Genomic DNA, 15,063 nt, shown 5'->3' with positions numbered 1-15,063 from the left:
GACCAACTCTCACAATTAGTAAATATCAGAGCTGAGATTGGTACTTGAGTTTTTGACCTAAGTGTCTATATTTTTAAGCATCAAGGGGTACAGTCTTTTCCGAAGACTTCAATTCAACAAATGATCAGTATCTGAAAGTAAAAAGAGAAGAAAAAGCAACTAACATATACTGAATAGCTCAGTATGAGCTAGACACTATATTAGCATTTTGTGTGTATTATATACATGTTAAAACAAATGATTCTATAAAAGATTTGGGACATGTAAATTTAAAAGTCCTTGACCTTTAGGATTTCTTACCATCTAGGGACTTTAGTAACCAGAATAATGATGGGGGGGGGAGGAAATCATAGTTATTGAACACTTAACTGTGGTTAGGAACTATATTATATGCTCTATCAAGAACCACATGCAGGTTTTTTTTGGGGGGAAAAGTCGGTCTCTAAAGTAGTCTCATTAAGATACTCAGAAAAATGTGTTCAAGAAACTACCTCTTGGCTATCCAACCTAGTCCCAAGAGATCTGGTCCAGGGAAAGAGGAATGATGGAAGAGATGTAGCCAAATAGAATCATTCCACACCCTGGATACAATGAAAGCAGGATATAAAACCAAATTCTCAAAGGAGGATATGGATATCACCCTCTTCTCAGATCACAACCTTGTATGTGGGATGGCAAATAAGTGATGGCAGGACCCAAGGAATACTACAGTGATGAGTTCCTGAGTTTTCCTTTCACCTCATATGTCCTACACATGGAACTAAAGAATCCAGCAACCTAGAAACACCAATAGATACAGACCAAAAAAAAAAAAAAAAAAAAAAAGCCCCAACAAAGCCTGCTCTCTCCAGCCAAAGGACAAGAAAAGGGTCAGCCTGCCAAGACAGAAAAACTTCAGGCAATAACTGTTCTATTCTCGACAAATACTACACAAAAACCCTGTGGCCCCACCCCTATTCATGTCAGCAAAGGCTACTAAGTGGGTAGTCAACACTTCCAACTTTCTTGGCTGTAATGGCATGCCCCAACATTCTCCCCCTCCCAGCCCACAGCCAGAGCCGTGTGAGAAAAGGTCAAGTAGGGAAGAGAGATAATCACCCCTGACAGGTGGTAACAAATCTTTCCACCACACCCCCATCTGTGATATCAGTGGAGACCATAAGAAGAGCCTGGACTTCCAACCCCACCTACTAGTATTGAAACACCACTCCCTGTCCCCTCTGGGATGGTGTCAGGGGACATCTAGCGGTGAATCAGTACTTGAAGAAATAATGCCTGAAAATTTCCCAAATTTGGCAAAATAAATAAATAAATAAATAAACTACAGATTCAAGGAAATAAGGGTACCCCAAAAAAAGACCACTGAAACTGACACCAAGGCATACCAGAACCAAACTTCTAAAAACTAAACTCAAAAGAAAAATCTTAGGAGCCACAGGGGCAAAATGACACCTTATCTATGGTGGTGGGAAATTCTAGTCACAGCAGATTCCTCATCAGAAACCATGCAGGCCAGAAGGAAGTGGCACATTGTTCAAGTATTAAAACAAAAGAGCTGTCCATCCCAAACTTTATATCTAGCACACATAGCTTTCAAGGATGAAGAGAAAATCAACACATTCTCAGATGAAATAAAATTAATAATCAGAGGATTTTCCACCAACAGACCTATCCTAAAAGAATGAGTTAAAGGAAGTTCTTTAAATAGAAAAAAAAAAAAACCCAATAATGAAAAGAAAGAATCCTGCCGCCACAGAAAGGAAGAAAGAATGAGGGCATAAAAATATAGATAAATATACTTTACTTCTCTTTTTGAGTTTCCTAAGTTATGTTTTATAGTTAAAGAATTACAATATTTTCTGATGCGGTTCTGAAGATATAGAGAGGAAACATTTAAGCCAATTATATTATACATCTCTTGAAAAGAGGTAATAACTACACCTCACTCAAAATGCCAAATGTCAACACAGGCAGACTGGAATAATTTATATGTGTATATAACATTATACCTAGAACAACCACTAAAAAAGCCATACGAAGAAATTCCAGAAAAAAAAAAAAACACTATGAATACACAAAAACAGAGTTCTAAGAACTATAAGAAACCCACAGGGAAAAAAAGATAAGGAGCACAGAGAAATGAAAACCAGAGAGAAAAAAAAAGAAAAAAAAAAAACAACAAATAAATATCAGGCCTAAACCCAAATATATCAGTAATTACATTAATGGAAACTGCCTAAACATACCAATTAAAAGGAAGAGGTTATCAGAGTGGATTAAAACATATGACCATATGTCTACATGAAATTCACTTCAAATATGATATAGGTAGGTTGAACATAAACGGATTTTAAAAGTTGTATCATGTAAACATTAATCATAAGGAAATAGGCATGGCTATATTAATATCAGACAAATATATTAATATCAGACCTCATAACAAAGAAAATTAGTAAAGACAAGAGGGACATTACATAATGATAAATGGCTAATCCACCAAGAAAACATAGCATCCTAAATATGTGTGCACCAAACAACAAGCTGCAATATATACAAAGTAAAACCCATAGAACTGAAAGAAGAAATAGACAAATCCATAATTATAGATGGAGACTTCAACATCTCTCCCTCAACCATTGATAAGATGACTAGACAGAAAAATTAACAGGGATATAGAACTCAAAAAGACCATCAACCAACGGGATCCAGTCAAAACTCATAGAACATTGTACATGACAACAGCAGAATACACACCTTTTTCACGCACCCACAGAGCATGTACCAAGATAAACCACATTCTAGGCCATAAAACACACATCGGAAAATTTAAGACAGTAAAAATCACACAGAGAATGTTCTCTAATGACAATGAAATCAAACTAGAAACTAATCACAGACAGGTAATAGAAAAACATGCAAGCACTGTGAAACTATAAACAACCACTTCTAAATAATCAATGAGTCAGAGAGGACATGTCAAAGAAGATCAAAAAATATTTTGAAATGAATGAAAATGAAAATACAAAATATTGAAATTTGTAGAGCTCTTCTAAAGCAGTGCTGAGAAGGAAAATTATCACATGTAAGTAATTACATTAGAAAAGAAGAAACATCTCAAATCAGTAATTTAAGTTCTCACCTCAACGATCAAGAAAAGTATGAGCAAGATGAACTCAAAACCAGTAAAAGAAAGAAAATAAGAAAAATAAGAGAAGAGATCAATGAAATTAAAAACAGAAGAAAAAAAGAGAAAATCAATGAAACCAAGAGCCAGTTCTCTGAAAAGTTTTTGTTTATTTAAGAACAAACCTCTAGCAAGCCTGAAAAAGGAAAAAATGAGTGAGAGAGAGAACACAAAAATTACCTATATCGGGGGAAAAACTATAGACCCTCCAGACATAAATAATAAGGGGATACTATGAATAACCCTCCACACCTATATTCTACAAATTCTACGGAATAAACTAATTCCTTGAAAAGCAGAAATTCTCCTCCCAGGATGAGGAATAAGGCATGGATGTTCATCTCATCACTCCTAGTCATCACAGTGCTAGACATTTTAGCCAGTGAAATAAGGCAAGAAAATAAAAAGCACAGAGATAAAAACCACAGAAATAAAACTATCCCTATTTGTGAAGGGTATGATTTATTTCCTAAATAGACAATTCCTGAAAATCTAGAGGAAAAAAAAAACCCTAGGATTAATTAGCACGTTCAAATAACAAGGTCATAGGATACAAAATAAACATACAAAAATATAATTGGATCTGTATATACTGGCAATGAACATGTGGATACCAAATTAAAAAATAAAATACAATAAAAATCACTCAAAATAAACTGAAACACTTAGATGTACATAGACCAAAATCTGTATAGAACCTGTATTCTGAGAATTACAAAATGCTGATGAAGAAATCAAAGAACATCTAAACAAATGGAAGGACTTACCAATTTTGAGGACTGGAAGAATCAACACAGGAAGGATGTCAATTCTTCTCATATTAATATTTGATAATTGAGAATTGATTTAATGCAATTCCAAACAAAATCCCAACAAGATTTTTTGTAGGATAAAGATTTTTCTCACATTTGGAGCACCTGGGTGGCTCAGTTGATTAAATCTCTGACTTTGGCTCAGGTCATGATCTCACCATTGGTGGGTTCAAGCCCTGCCTCGGGCTCTGTGCTGACAGCTCAGGGCCTGAAGCATGCTTCAGATTCTGTGTTTCTCTCTCTCTCTCTCTCTCTCTCTCTCTCTCTCTGCCCCTCCCCCACTCACACCATGTCTCTGTCTCTCAAAAATAAATAAGCAGTAAAAAAATGTTTTTAATTTAAAAAAAAAGATTCTTCTCACACTTATATAGAAAGGTAAAGAAAGTAAAACAGTGCAAACAATTTTGAAACAGAAGAATCGAGAGGGAGAACACAGTCTGTTCAATCTCAAGACTTCTGGAGCTCCAGTAAATCAAGATTGTATGATATTAGAAAAGGGTTAGACTCATAGATTCAAATGAGCAGATTAAAGAACCCAGATATAACCCACACAGATCTGCCTAACTGATACTTGACAAAGGTATAAAGCAATTCAGCACAGAAACGGAGCATTTTCAGTAAGTAGTGCTGGAGTAATTGCACGTTGACAGGAAAAAAAAAAAAAAAAAAAAAGCCTTGAACTAAACTTCAAATATTTTACAAAATTTAACGCAGACCATGGACTTAAATGTAAAACATTAAACTTTTAGAATAAAAATACAAAGGGGAATTTTTATGATTTATGGCCAAGAATCCTTAGGCTTGATACCAAAAGCAATAACCATAAAATGAAAAATTGATGAACTGGATGTCATTAAAATTTAAAACTTTTGCTCTGCAAAAGACTTGTTAAAAGGATGAAAGGACAAGCTACAGATTGGGGGAAAATAGTTAACAAACCACATATCTAACAAAGGATAAGTACCTAAAATATAAATGAAGAATTCTCAAAACTCAACAGTTGAAAACTAGACACACTCACACGTCTAACTAGAAAATGGGCAAAAGACATGAACAAGCAAAGAGCAAATACAGATGCAAAATAAGCATGTGGAAAGATGTCCAACTTCATTAGTCATCAGGGGAATGCAAGTGAAAACCACAGTGAAATATCACTACACACCTATCAGAATGCCCAAAATAAAATATAGTAACAACAGCAAATATTGGTGACAATGCACAGAAACATAATCACTCATATATTGCTGGTGAGAATGTAGAATGCTGCGGCCACTCTGGAAAATAGTTTGACAGTTTCTTAACTAAAACTAAGCTAAACTAAACATGGTTTTACAATATGGTGCAGCAAATGCAGTCCTGGGCACTATCCCACAGAAAAGAAAACTTATGTTCATACAAGAACCTATACATGAATGTGCATAGCAGCTCTGTTTCTAACAGCCAAAAATAGAGACCACTCAGATGTCTTTCAATGTGTTCATGGTTAAACAGACTGTGGTCCATCTGTACCCTGGAATATGACACAACAGTAAAAAGGAAAGAGCTACTGATACATCCAACAAGCAAGATGAATGGCCAGGAATTATCCTGAAGGAAAAAAGCCAGTCCCCAAAGATTATATACCGCATAACTCCATTTACGTAATTTCAAAATGGAAAACATTTAGAGATGGAGAACCGATTAGTGGTTGTCAGGGGTGAGGGAGAGGTTGTGGGGAGGGATAAGTGAATGTGGCCATAAAAGGACAACAGGAACAATCTCCATGGTGATGGAAATGTTCTGTGTTGTGGCTATCAATGCTAGTATCCTGACTGGGATATTGTATTGCACTTTTGTTACGTTACCATAAGGGGAAATGGTAAAGTATACGTGATCTCTCTCTACATTCTTTCTTAAAACTTTATATAAATGTACAATTATCTCAAAACCCAAAGCTTAGTTAAAAAAAGCAAACAAACATGATGGTCTAAATGCAACACCATGGAGAAAATTATCTAGTGGTTAAACTATTCCTCTCTCAGTGGGATGTCAGTATATTCCCTTTTCTACTCTGATGATTCACGTCTTAGGGGAATAAAGGACTCTTTTAGAAAGTCAACATAAAAAAATGGTAAGAATTTTCATAATCCATGATAGACTTTTGCACAGGGTAATATCCACATGCACAGAATGACCGCCCTCTGTTCCTTGTTTTACCTTTGATCTCCCTGTCCTGTTCTTCTACCCGGGAGCAGACTGTCCTCGTCAGGCTCTCCACAACTGTGTGCATCAGGTCAAATTCAGCGACATTGTACACGTGAGTGCTGTCTGGTTCAGAGGCAATCTCCCGCAGTTCATTCTCATCTGCGTTTTTCACCCCTTGTGTGGAGAACAACAGGGAGGGTCGTGACATTCATGCCCCATTTGAAACACCAACCATCAGTGCCCCCCACCTGCAATCAAAGCATCTGCTACTTTAAAGAGGTGCATCTTATGTTAGAGTGTTTTGTAAAAGTCACCTTCAGAATCTCTTTTAAATGATTATATCCTAATTTTGTTCGGTATGTCTTAGCAAGAAGATGTATTAGTGAAATTAACATTTGTCTTGCATGAATATTGCCAAAGCAACAGTAATTAAGTCAGCTTTCTGAACTATCAAAACCTCAGGTTTAAATTTCTATAAGGTAAGTTTACTTAAATTGAGAGCTACTATTGGAATAAAAATTATATATATAAAGGAACTGTTCTGATTATTTATAGTATTATTATATAGCATTAAGGGAAAGCTTGGGGGCAAAACAATTTTTTAACATATTTAAGTACAACTGGCTGACTAGAAACCACTACAATTTTGCAAATGCAAATAGGGAAGCTCTGGTTCTCCCACAGTGTTTGTGAAATTCCATTGCTACAAGTCAAGCCCAGTGCTGGGTGTTTAGAATGCAGCAGGGAACAGAGGGGGACAGAAAATCCTCAGCCCCCACGCAACTTTTCCAGTCTTTCTTAGCAGCGGATGCTAACACTTCGAGTGTACCTGCTCTATCCTGGGAACTGCAGTGTTTCATTTACATGAACATAGTTAATCCCCACAACCAACCTTAGGAGTCTGGCACTATTGTTTCTCCCATTGTATGAATCAGTAAACTGACGCCCAGAGGGGTTAATTAGCTTGCTCGAGGAAACACACCAGTCAGTGGACAGTTGGGATTCCCAGGTAGTCTAGATCCAAAGTCATGTGCCCGTAACCACTTTCTCATGCTGCTTCTCAGAAGACGACACATTAAAATGAGTAAGTGGAAGCATAAATAGAAAAGGTGGGCACAGGGTTGGGTTTTATGGGTGCGGAGGCAGATTTCTCTTCACCAGTCTTCAGCAAACAAGGAGCCTTTCTTTATAAATCCCTGTCATTGTAATCATCTAAGTCTACTTTCTTTAAAAAAAAGGTACTGTGGAAGCAAGGAAGAGAGATTACCTAGGGCAGCATGAATTACTTCTTAGATGCCTGGCTGTACCATGTAATTTATTCTCTAACCTCGGCATATTAAGTGACAAAGTGCTGGCTGTCTCTAAGCTATTTGCTTCAGGGGGTTATAAGATAAGAAATACTAATGATTTCCAGGTAATTTCCAGAGAAAAAGCCCAAATCACATCTGTATGAGGTCACTGAAAGTTTTGTTTTAAAACTCATGCATTCATTATCAATAAGACAACAGGATGGAGACTAAACATAAATTAACCGCATTAGTTGGTCATCCAAAAGGATTTCCTCTGTTGGACAAAAGGATAAAATAAAAAATAAAAATTAAGTAAATTTCTCTGATGTTTCTTGCCTGAAGGACTTCAACAAAAGCTTCTAAAATGTATAGCTGGGGTACCTGGGTGGCTCAGCGTATTAAGCATCTGATTCTTGGTTTCAGCTCAGGTCATGATCTCACGGTTTGTGGGTTCGAGCCCCATGTCAGGCTCTGCACTGACAGTGTGGGGCCTGCTTGGGATTCTCTCTTTCCCCCTCTCTCTGCCCCTCCCCACCCCTCTCTCTCAAAAATAAGAAGCATTAAAAAAAAATTAACAAAAATGTTTAAAAACTGTACAGTTGGATCTGTGTCCACAGGAACAAAATAACACTGAGTGCATGAAGAGACAATGAGCTTCATGTCAATAATGGTTTTGATGGCATTTAGGTAAAACCAACAAGTTTGTATTTATATAAGAATATTTTAGGGAGGGGCGCCTAGGTGGCTCAGTGGTTAAGTATCTGACTCTTGGTGTCGGGCTCAGGTCACAATCTCACAGTTCCTTCATGAGCTTGAACCCCATGTTGGGCTCTGTGCTGACAGCATGGAGTCTGCTTGGGATTCTCTCTCTCCCTGTCTCTGGCCTTGCTCGCTCATGCATGTGTGCACATTCTCTCTCTCCCTCTCTCTCAAAAGAAAAAAAAAAAAAAGAAAAGAAAAAGAATATTCTAGGAAAAAAGAAAACCCTGACAACAACAACATGTATATTCTGGGGAAGATAGCCCCAAATCTCTTCTCTCTCTCACCTTTCCAAACTAGTTTGTTGCAAACAGCTTGGAAAAGAGATGAAAAGGTCATGATGACTTGGAAGGAATTTGTCTCGTAAGGATTTTGCGTGGCTCATCTCTGCGCCCCAGCACCCACCACAATGGCTGATACACAAACTTCTTGAATGGAACACTCTTTAAACCACATTTCCAGTAGAAAATCTAGGAATGGGTCAGAGGAATTGTTCCCTGTTTGGGGATTTTGTTTTGCCTTGTTTTACTGTATTTTATTTTGTTTTGTTTTGCTTGGTCTCTACTTAGTAAAAGACCTTGCTGCTGCCAAAGAGAACGTAAACATTTTAATCAAGAGCAGTGACATCATCTAAATGTTTTGCAGTTATTCTGAATGTGTGCCATACGTCTCCTTTTCCATGAGAATGATACCTTATAAAGAAATAATACTGCATAGCTAGAACTTCCTGCTTTCTAAAGAGCTGTGGGACTTTAATTCCGCGAAAACAGTGAACTGGTTTCTCCCTATACTACCAGAGAAAAGACCTGCATCAAGGGGTATTAAAGATAAAGCCGTCACTAACTAAAAGCTAACAAACATGTGCCTAACTTTTGCATTCCACTTTCTGCTTTCACAACACTGTATCGACGGTATCTCACCCAGAGAGCCTCGCACTGCAGGGCACATGAAAGTTCCCACCACTTCCATCTTACACGGAATCAAACTGGGCTCAGATCACAAGACTGGCTCCCCTAGAGCCAGGAGTAGACACTAGCCAGGTCTTCTGGCTTTCAGTGAAGTGCACTTTGCATTATATATTGTTTTAAGTGGTTGTGTGTCTGTGGCCATGGTGGAAACAGGACCATGAATAGCACATACCTATGGCAAACAGTTCTACACCAGATTCACGAAGGTTTCTGGATGGTGGGATAATGTCATCTTGGGATTTGCCATCTGTGATTAAAATGCCAATTTTGGACACTCCAGTCCTTGCTCCTGCTTCTGGTTTAAAGCTGTTCTCAAAAATGTAGTTCAAAGCAAGACCTGGGGGAAAAAATAAACACACACCAACCATCTCTAATAAAAAGCCTTCCAATTCTGCAAAATATAACAATAAGATGAATAACTTATTGAGCTACAAGAATATTTTACTAGATATGAACTTTCATCTTCCCGTTTACAATGACTCTTTACTCAACAGATCTGATGAAAAATATAACACCAGAATAGAGGTAAGACAAATAACTGAATACTCCATCATTTCAGTAACTAGCATTTATAAAGAATATTAAATTCATGGCCAATACACGTTGGGCTGAAGAACCAGAGATTCTCTTTCTCTCTTTTTTTAGGAATAGTGGGGACAGATCCAAAATGATCATTGAATTCCTGACTTTTGAGTGGGACACTTTTCACCCAGAAAAAAAAAAAATACTGCAATATTGTTATAAGATTTATGTTTAATAAAGTTTTCTGTTGTATTAACAAAAAGATTATGCCTCAGATTGGCAAAGAAATTATCAAGATTTCAACAGTTTACTTAAAAGCCACTGACAGCATCAATACTGTTTAAAACAATCATGTACATTGTGCATCTATAGAAGAAAATAGCGTGTACCGAGGTTAAAACCTGTGACAACCTCTGTGGCTGGAATAATTATAATCTCAATATTCTTACACTCCTTTTTTATCAAAAATACCAGTGAGCCAAAGATTCACAAATATTTTTATGATAACTACTTATGGCAAAACAAGGCCAAAGAAAATACCTTCCTTGAAAATAAGGTAGAAATTTGTTTTTGTTTAAATGAAGGGGTGGCTGGAGGAGAAAACAGGTGAAAAGAAGCGAATGAATGGCAAAAGCTAGAACAGCTGGCAAAGACTGTCAGCCTTCAGGATCATTCTGTCTCCTTCTGGCCCAGCCAAACCATTCTGGGGATATTATATTCATACAGCATAAATAATGGGGTGTCTGGGTTTTAATTCTTAATGTTGAGTTTGAGAAAAGAGCCATTTAAGTTTAGATTTTAGTTTGATTTAGAAGCACTATGCCAAGCCTTACAAAGTGGCAGAAAGAAATAATGAAACTAATCTTTGGCAAGGTATGTTGCTAAAACATGAACTGAACAGAGCATACCTGTTAATGTATTTCCTCCCTTGTATGGTAGATTCCGGACAGCTTCGATGACCTCATCTTTTGTGCTAAAGGCATTCAGGTGCCATTCTATTCTGGGGTCACCGCTATACTGTGCAAGACCTGGTAAAAAAGACGAGAAAGCCCACCCAGAAATGATGAGTTATTCAAAGATCTAGTGGACTGTTCGTGAAACTAGCATAATAAAGGGCCTGATCTTTATAACAATTTTTTGCTCTGCCTCACTATGTATTTTCAAAGAGAATTCTTGGCATCAATCTAAGGAATTAGTTTGGACATATCTTGGGGCAGGAGGAATGCACATATTTTCTAGCCATTTAGAAGTGAGCACCTAATTAGGCACTTGGTATTTAAAAAACAAATCTGATTGTATTTGTAGATAAACGGTCTAGATTTATTGGTTCATTTTTATTCTCAAAGGAGTGGCTTTCCTTAATGGCTATTTAAAGTGGAACTATAAGACTGTATATGATAAAGTAGACATATTGCTCAAAGATTCATAACATTTTTTGTTTTTTTTTTTTTTTTATCTTGGCTGGAATTAACTTGGCAAAGATTAGTTTGTACTATAAGACTATTTCCAATTTCCAATTCTCTTAGTTCAAAATTCCACTGGATTCAGCTGATTCTTTTAAATAAAAGAAAGCCTATACCTGATAAATTCTTAAACCAGCTGCAAATTTAAAAGTTATTATTATTAGGCAGAGAAGATTTTGACTTTTTAGGAAATTAAAATGTGTTTAATGATTAACTGAATGACAGCATCATTCAGCATAAATTAGTGGGAATAAATATTTATTGATCCAAACTTGCGCTCTTGGGAATATCATGATAGTTGATCCTGGAATTCTGGAATCCGCTCTGTAAAAAATTTTTGAAATCTCTTATGACGCTTCCTAGCAGATTTACACATTATTCTGCTAATAATGGAACATATACCAATCCGTGTCTTCTCTGAGCCCACATTGAATGCTGTAACCAGGTTCTCCAAGAAAAGCCGAACCAGTCTGAAGTTGAATCTTCCAATGCTCCAGGAACCATCAACCAGGATTACAATGTCAGCGATAGCTGGCGTTTCACAGAAAAACTTCACTTCTGCACAGCACAAACCAGAGAAGTATATCACTGCTGGAACTTTGAAAAGAGTGATTCTATTTTACACCTTTCAGATAACTTAGTGCTAGGAACACAATAAAGTTCCTATGAAAGCAACCATGTTTTTACAACTCTTCCCTTAAATGCATTCTTACTAGGAAAACTTGTGGTTACAGCTGGCAGCAGGGCCAATGTTCTGGAAATAGTTAGCAAAACACTGGCAGGTTCACACCGTCCTGGCAACTCAAGACTTCTGTGTATTTTAGAAAGTACTGTCTGTGAAAAATCATCCAGATTTGGGTTTTAGCCTGTAGATTCTTTCCAGGAAAGGTCTTAGCAACCAGTGTGGGAGAGTCAGCTCAGATGGGAAGATGGCCAGAAAGCAGAGAGGCGACTCTCCTGGGCTGATAAGTGTGCTGGCGGAAGTGATAGAAGAGAAACACGGGCTTCCTGAGTCCACGGAAAAGTCGCAGCCATGCGTTTAATCTAAGAAAGATACACAGGGAGGGTTTGTGGAAGAAGAAAATTGGGAAAGGGCCCAGGAGTTTACCCAAATTCAAATTCTTTCGCATATTGTCTCTATGTAACAGTAAGGTTTTGTCCCTAAACATCACTTCGTAATTTATCTTTTTAAATAGCTCAATCAGGCTTTAGAATAAGGAGCCAGGAAAGGATGCCCTGCGGCTACACTCTGAGCTTTACACTCAGGGAAACTCTCAGCTGGCAGTGATCTTTGCGACAAAGCAAGAGCTGTCTGATGGAGGGTGGTCTGTGCTTGACTAGGTGAAAACCACCACTTAACCGTCACACAGAGCCAAGATACTAACATATCTTCAGTGTATTTCAGAACCCTTAGAGTTTTTCAGTACTGGTAGTACCTTCAGTGGCATTGATTCATACCCTAGTTTGTGCTTTCAAATGGGCTGCATAACTTTGCTCAATGTTCATATTAAGACTGGCAATCACGGGGGCGCCTGGGTGGCTCAGTCGGTTGGGCGGCCAACTTCCGCTCGGGTCATGATCTTGCGGTCCGTGAGTTCGAGCCCCGCGTCAGGCTCTGTGCTGACAGCTCAGAGCCTGGAGCCCATTTCTGATTCTGTGTCTCCCTCTCTCTCTGACCCTCCCCCGTTCATGCTCTGTCTCTCTCTGTCTCAAAAATAAATAAACGTTAAAAAAAAAATTTTTTTTTTAAATAAAAAAAGACTGGCAATCACGAATAGTGGGTGCATGTTTCTTTGTGACCATGTCAACTTCTTGAAATTGTCCAGCAAATCCCTATTTTGTTTGTAATCTAACATTAAAATGACAATAAAACAATATTTGAAATACATTCATATAATGAAAACCAAAACACAGAAGTGATTATGAATAAATTGAATATATTTTTCCCCAGAGGAAACATAATCAACCTATATGGTTGGAGTAGGCAATTCAATATATGTCCCTAAGCCTACCAGGCTACATTATGCTAAAAAAAAAAAAACCTTGTTTTTCTTTTCCCCCCAGACATAAATATGCATGGAATACCTAGATCCTTTTACCAGAAGGGGAAAAAAATGTATTTGCCAATGAAATAACCAGATACTCATTATGAAAGCTCGACAGAACAGCTCAATCCAAAGTTTATATATTACATTTTGGGGCACCAAATCTCCCTTCCTTAATAACCAAATACAAAGCTACTACACTGAAATATTATAGTAGTATTGCCAGAAGTCATGGAATAAAAATTAATTTAGTTATTGGAAATAATCAAGGAAAATTAAAATCTTTTGAAGTTTTAAGAATCTCTTTCTCTCAGCTTTTATGGGGGAACTTCAAATGGAGAGTTCTTTTCTTTAATTTCCAAAACTATTGGTGGATACTGTTTTACTTTTTAATTAATTATTTAGGTACATTGTATATAGGGTCTTTCTTAAAAAGGAACAATTTCCCCCTGCTCATTTAGAAGAGGATGATGAAAACTGGTATTTTCTATTTTACAATTATTTCCAATAAAAATTTTCTATTTATTTAGCTCATTCAAGTCATTTTGACCTGGAGATATAAATTCTATATGGATCCAAAGCAAGCAAAAAAATTAATTGACTATACGTTAGAAGATTGATAAATTTAATGATATTAAAATTTTTAAAGTGGTTCATCAAAAACACCTTAAAGAAAATAAAAAGACAAGTTACAACTGGGAGTAGACAAGTACAGTATAGGAAACTGGAAAAGAATCAGTACTGAGAACAAATAAATCATGAATAGACAATAAGAATAGAGAATAAGAAATACATATGAACAATAAATGAATGAAGAAAATATTTAACTACATTAGTGATCACAGTAATTAAAAAATCAAGATCACAATGGGATATAATTTGTGCTCATTCAGTGGGAAAAAATAATAAATTAAATACCATTTAGAATTTCTCCAAAGATAATGAAATATTTGCACATAAAGCATTTGCAAAATATGTGTGCTGAAAATTATACTATTGATAGGAGAAATAAAAGAAGATATAAATAAATGAAGAGGTTTACCATGTTCATGGACTGAAAAACTGAACATAGTAGAGATGTCAATTATCCTCAAATTGATCTACAGGCTTAATGTGATTCCTACCAAAATCGCAGAAAAGTTTTGTTTGTTTGTTTTAGAAATAGACAAGCTTATTCTAAAATTTATATGGGAAGTCATAGACCCTAGAATAGCTGAAACAATCATGAAGAAGAGAGTGGAAGAAACCATTTTACCAGATATTGAGCCTATTGTCTATACAGCTATAGTAATCAGTACATGTGATATTTGAGAGGGATAGACACATATGTCAATGAAATGGACAGAAAAGCCAAAAATAGACTCATACACATATGCTCAACTCTATGATTTTAAATCTAAATATGATTTTATACAAATGTGCAAAACTACTTCAACAGATGGTGCTCAAGTGATTGGACATCCATGCAACAGATAGATGATGATGATAGACCAATGACAGATAAATGATAGATAGAAAGATAGATAGATAGATAGATAGATAGATAGATAGATAGATAGATAAAACTTAACCTAAACTTCATAACTTACATCAAAATTCAAAGTAGATTATCAACTTAAATGTAAAAAGTAAAAATTACAGAACTTAGGAACAAAATAGAATGTAGAGCAAGATAAAGAATTCTTAGAGTTAAGAGACTCTTAAATACAAAGAACAAACTGAGGGTCGATGGGGGGCAGGGGAGAGGGGAAGTGGGTGATGGGCATTGAGGAGGGCACTTGTTGGGATGAGTACTGGGTGTTGTATGGAAGCCAACTTGACAATAAATACATTAAGA

General features: G+C 36.6%; 1 protein-coding gene across 5 annotated transcripts in view; it reads right to left on the bottom strand.

Annotated features, from left to right (window-relative positions):
- Window positions 1–15,063, bottom strand: part of COL14A1 (collagen type XIV alpha 1 chain) — a 211,852-nt gene that overhangs the window by 147,468 nt on the left and 49,321 nt on the right. For all 5 annotated transcript variants that reach the window (XM_058698926.1, XM_058698929.1, XM_058698925.1 and 2 more), the window contains exons 6-9: window positions 11,584–11,739; window positions 10,627–10,746; window positions 9,369–9,533; window positions 6,193–6,354 (exon numbers count right to left, since the gene is read on the bottom strand). In XM_058698926.1, the coding sequence (XP_058554909.1) occupies window positions 6,193–6,354; window positions 9,369–9,533; window positions 10,627–10,746; window positions 11,584–11,739 (603 nt within the window). The remainder of the gene's footprint in view (window positions 1–6,192; window positions 6,355–9,368; window positions 9,534–10,626; window positions 10,747–11,583; window positions 11,740–15,063) is intronic.

This window comes from Neofelis nebulosa, chromosome 14 (genome assembly GCF_028018385.1).
Source record: "Neofelis nebulosa isolate mNeoNeb1 chromosome 14, mNeoNeb1.pri, whole genome shotgun sequence".
Classification (NCBI taxonomy): Eukaryota; Metazoa; Chordata; class Mammalia; order Carnivora; family Felidae; genus Neofelis; species Neofelis nebulosa.
Note: the sequence above shows the minus strand (reverse complement) of the source record. Positions and strands in the feature narration are given on the sequence as shown.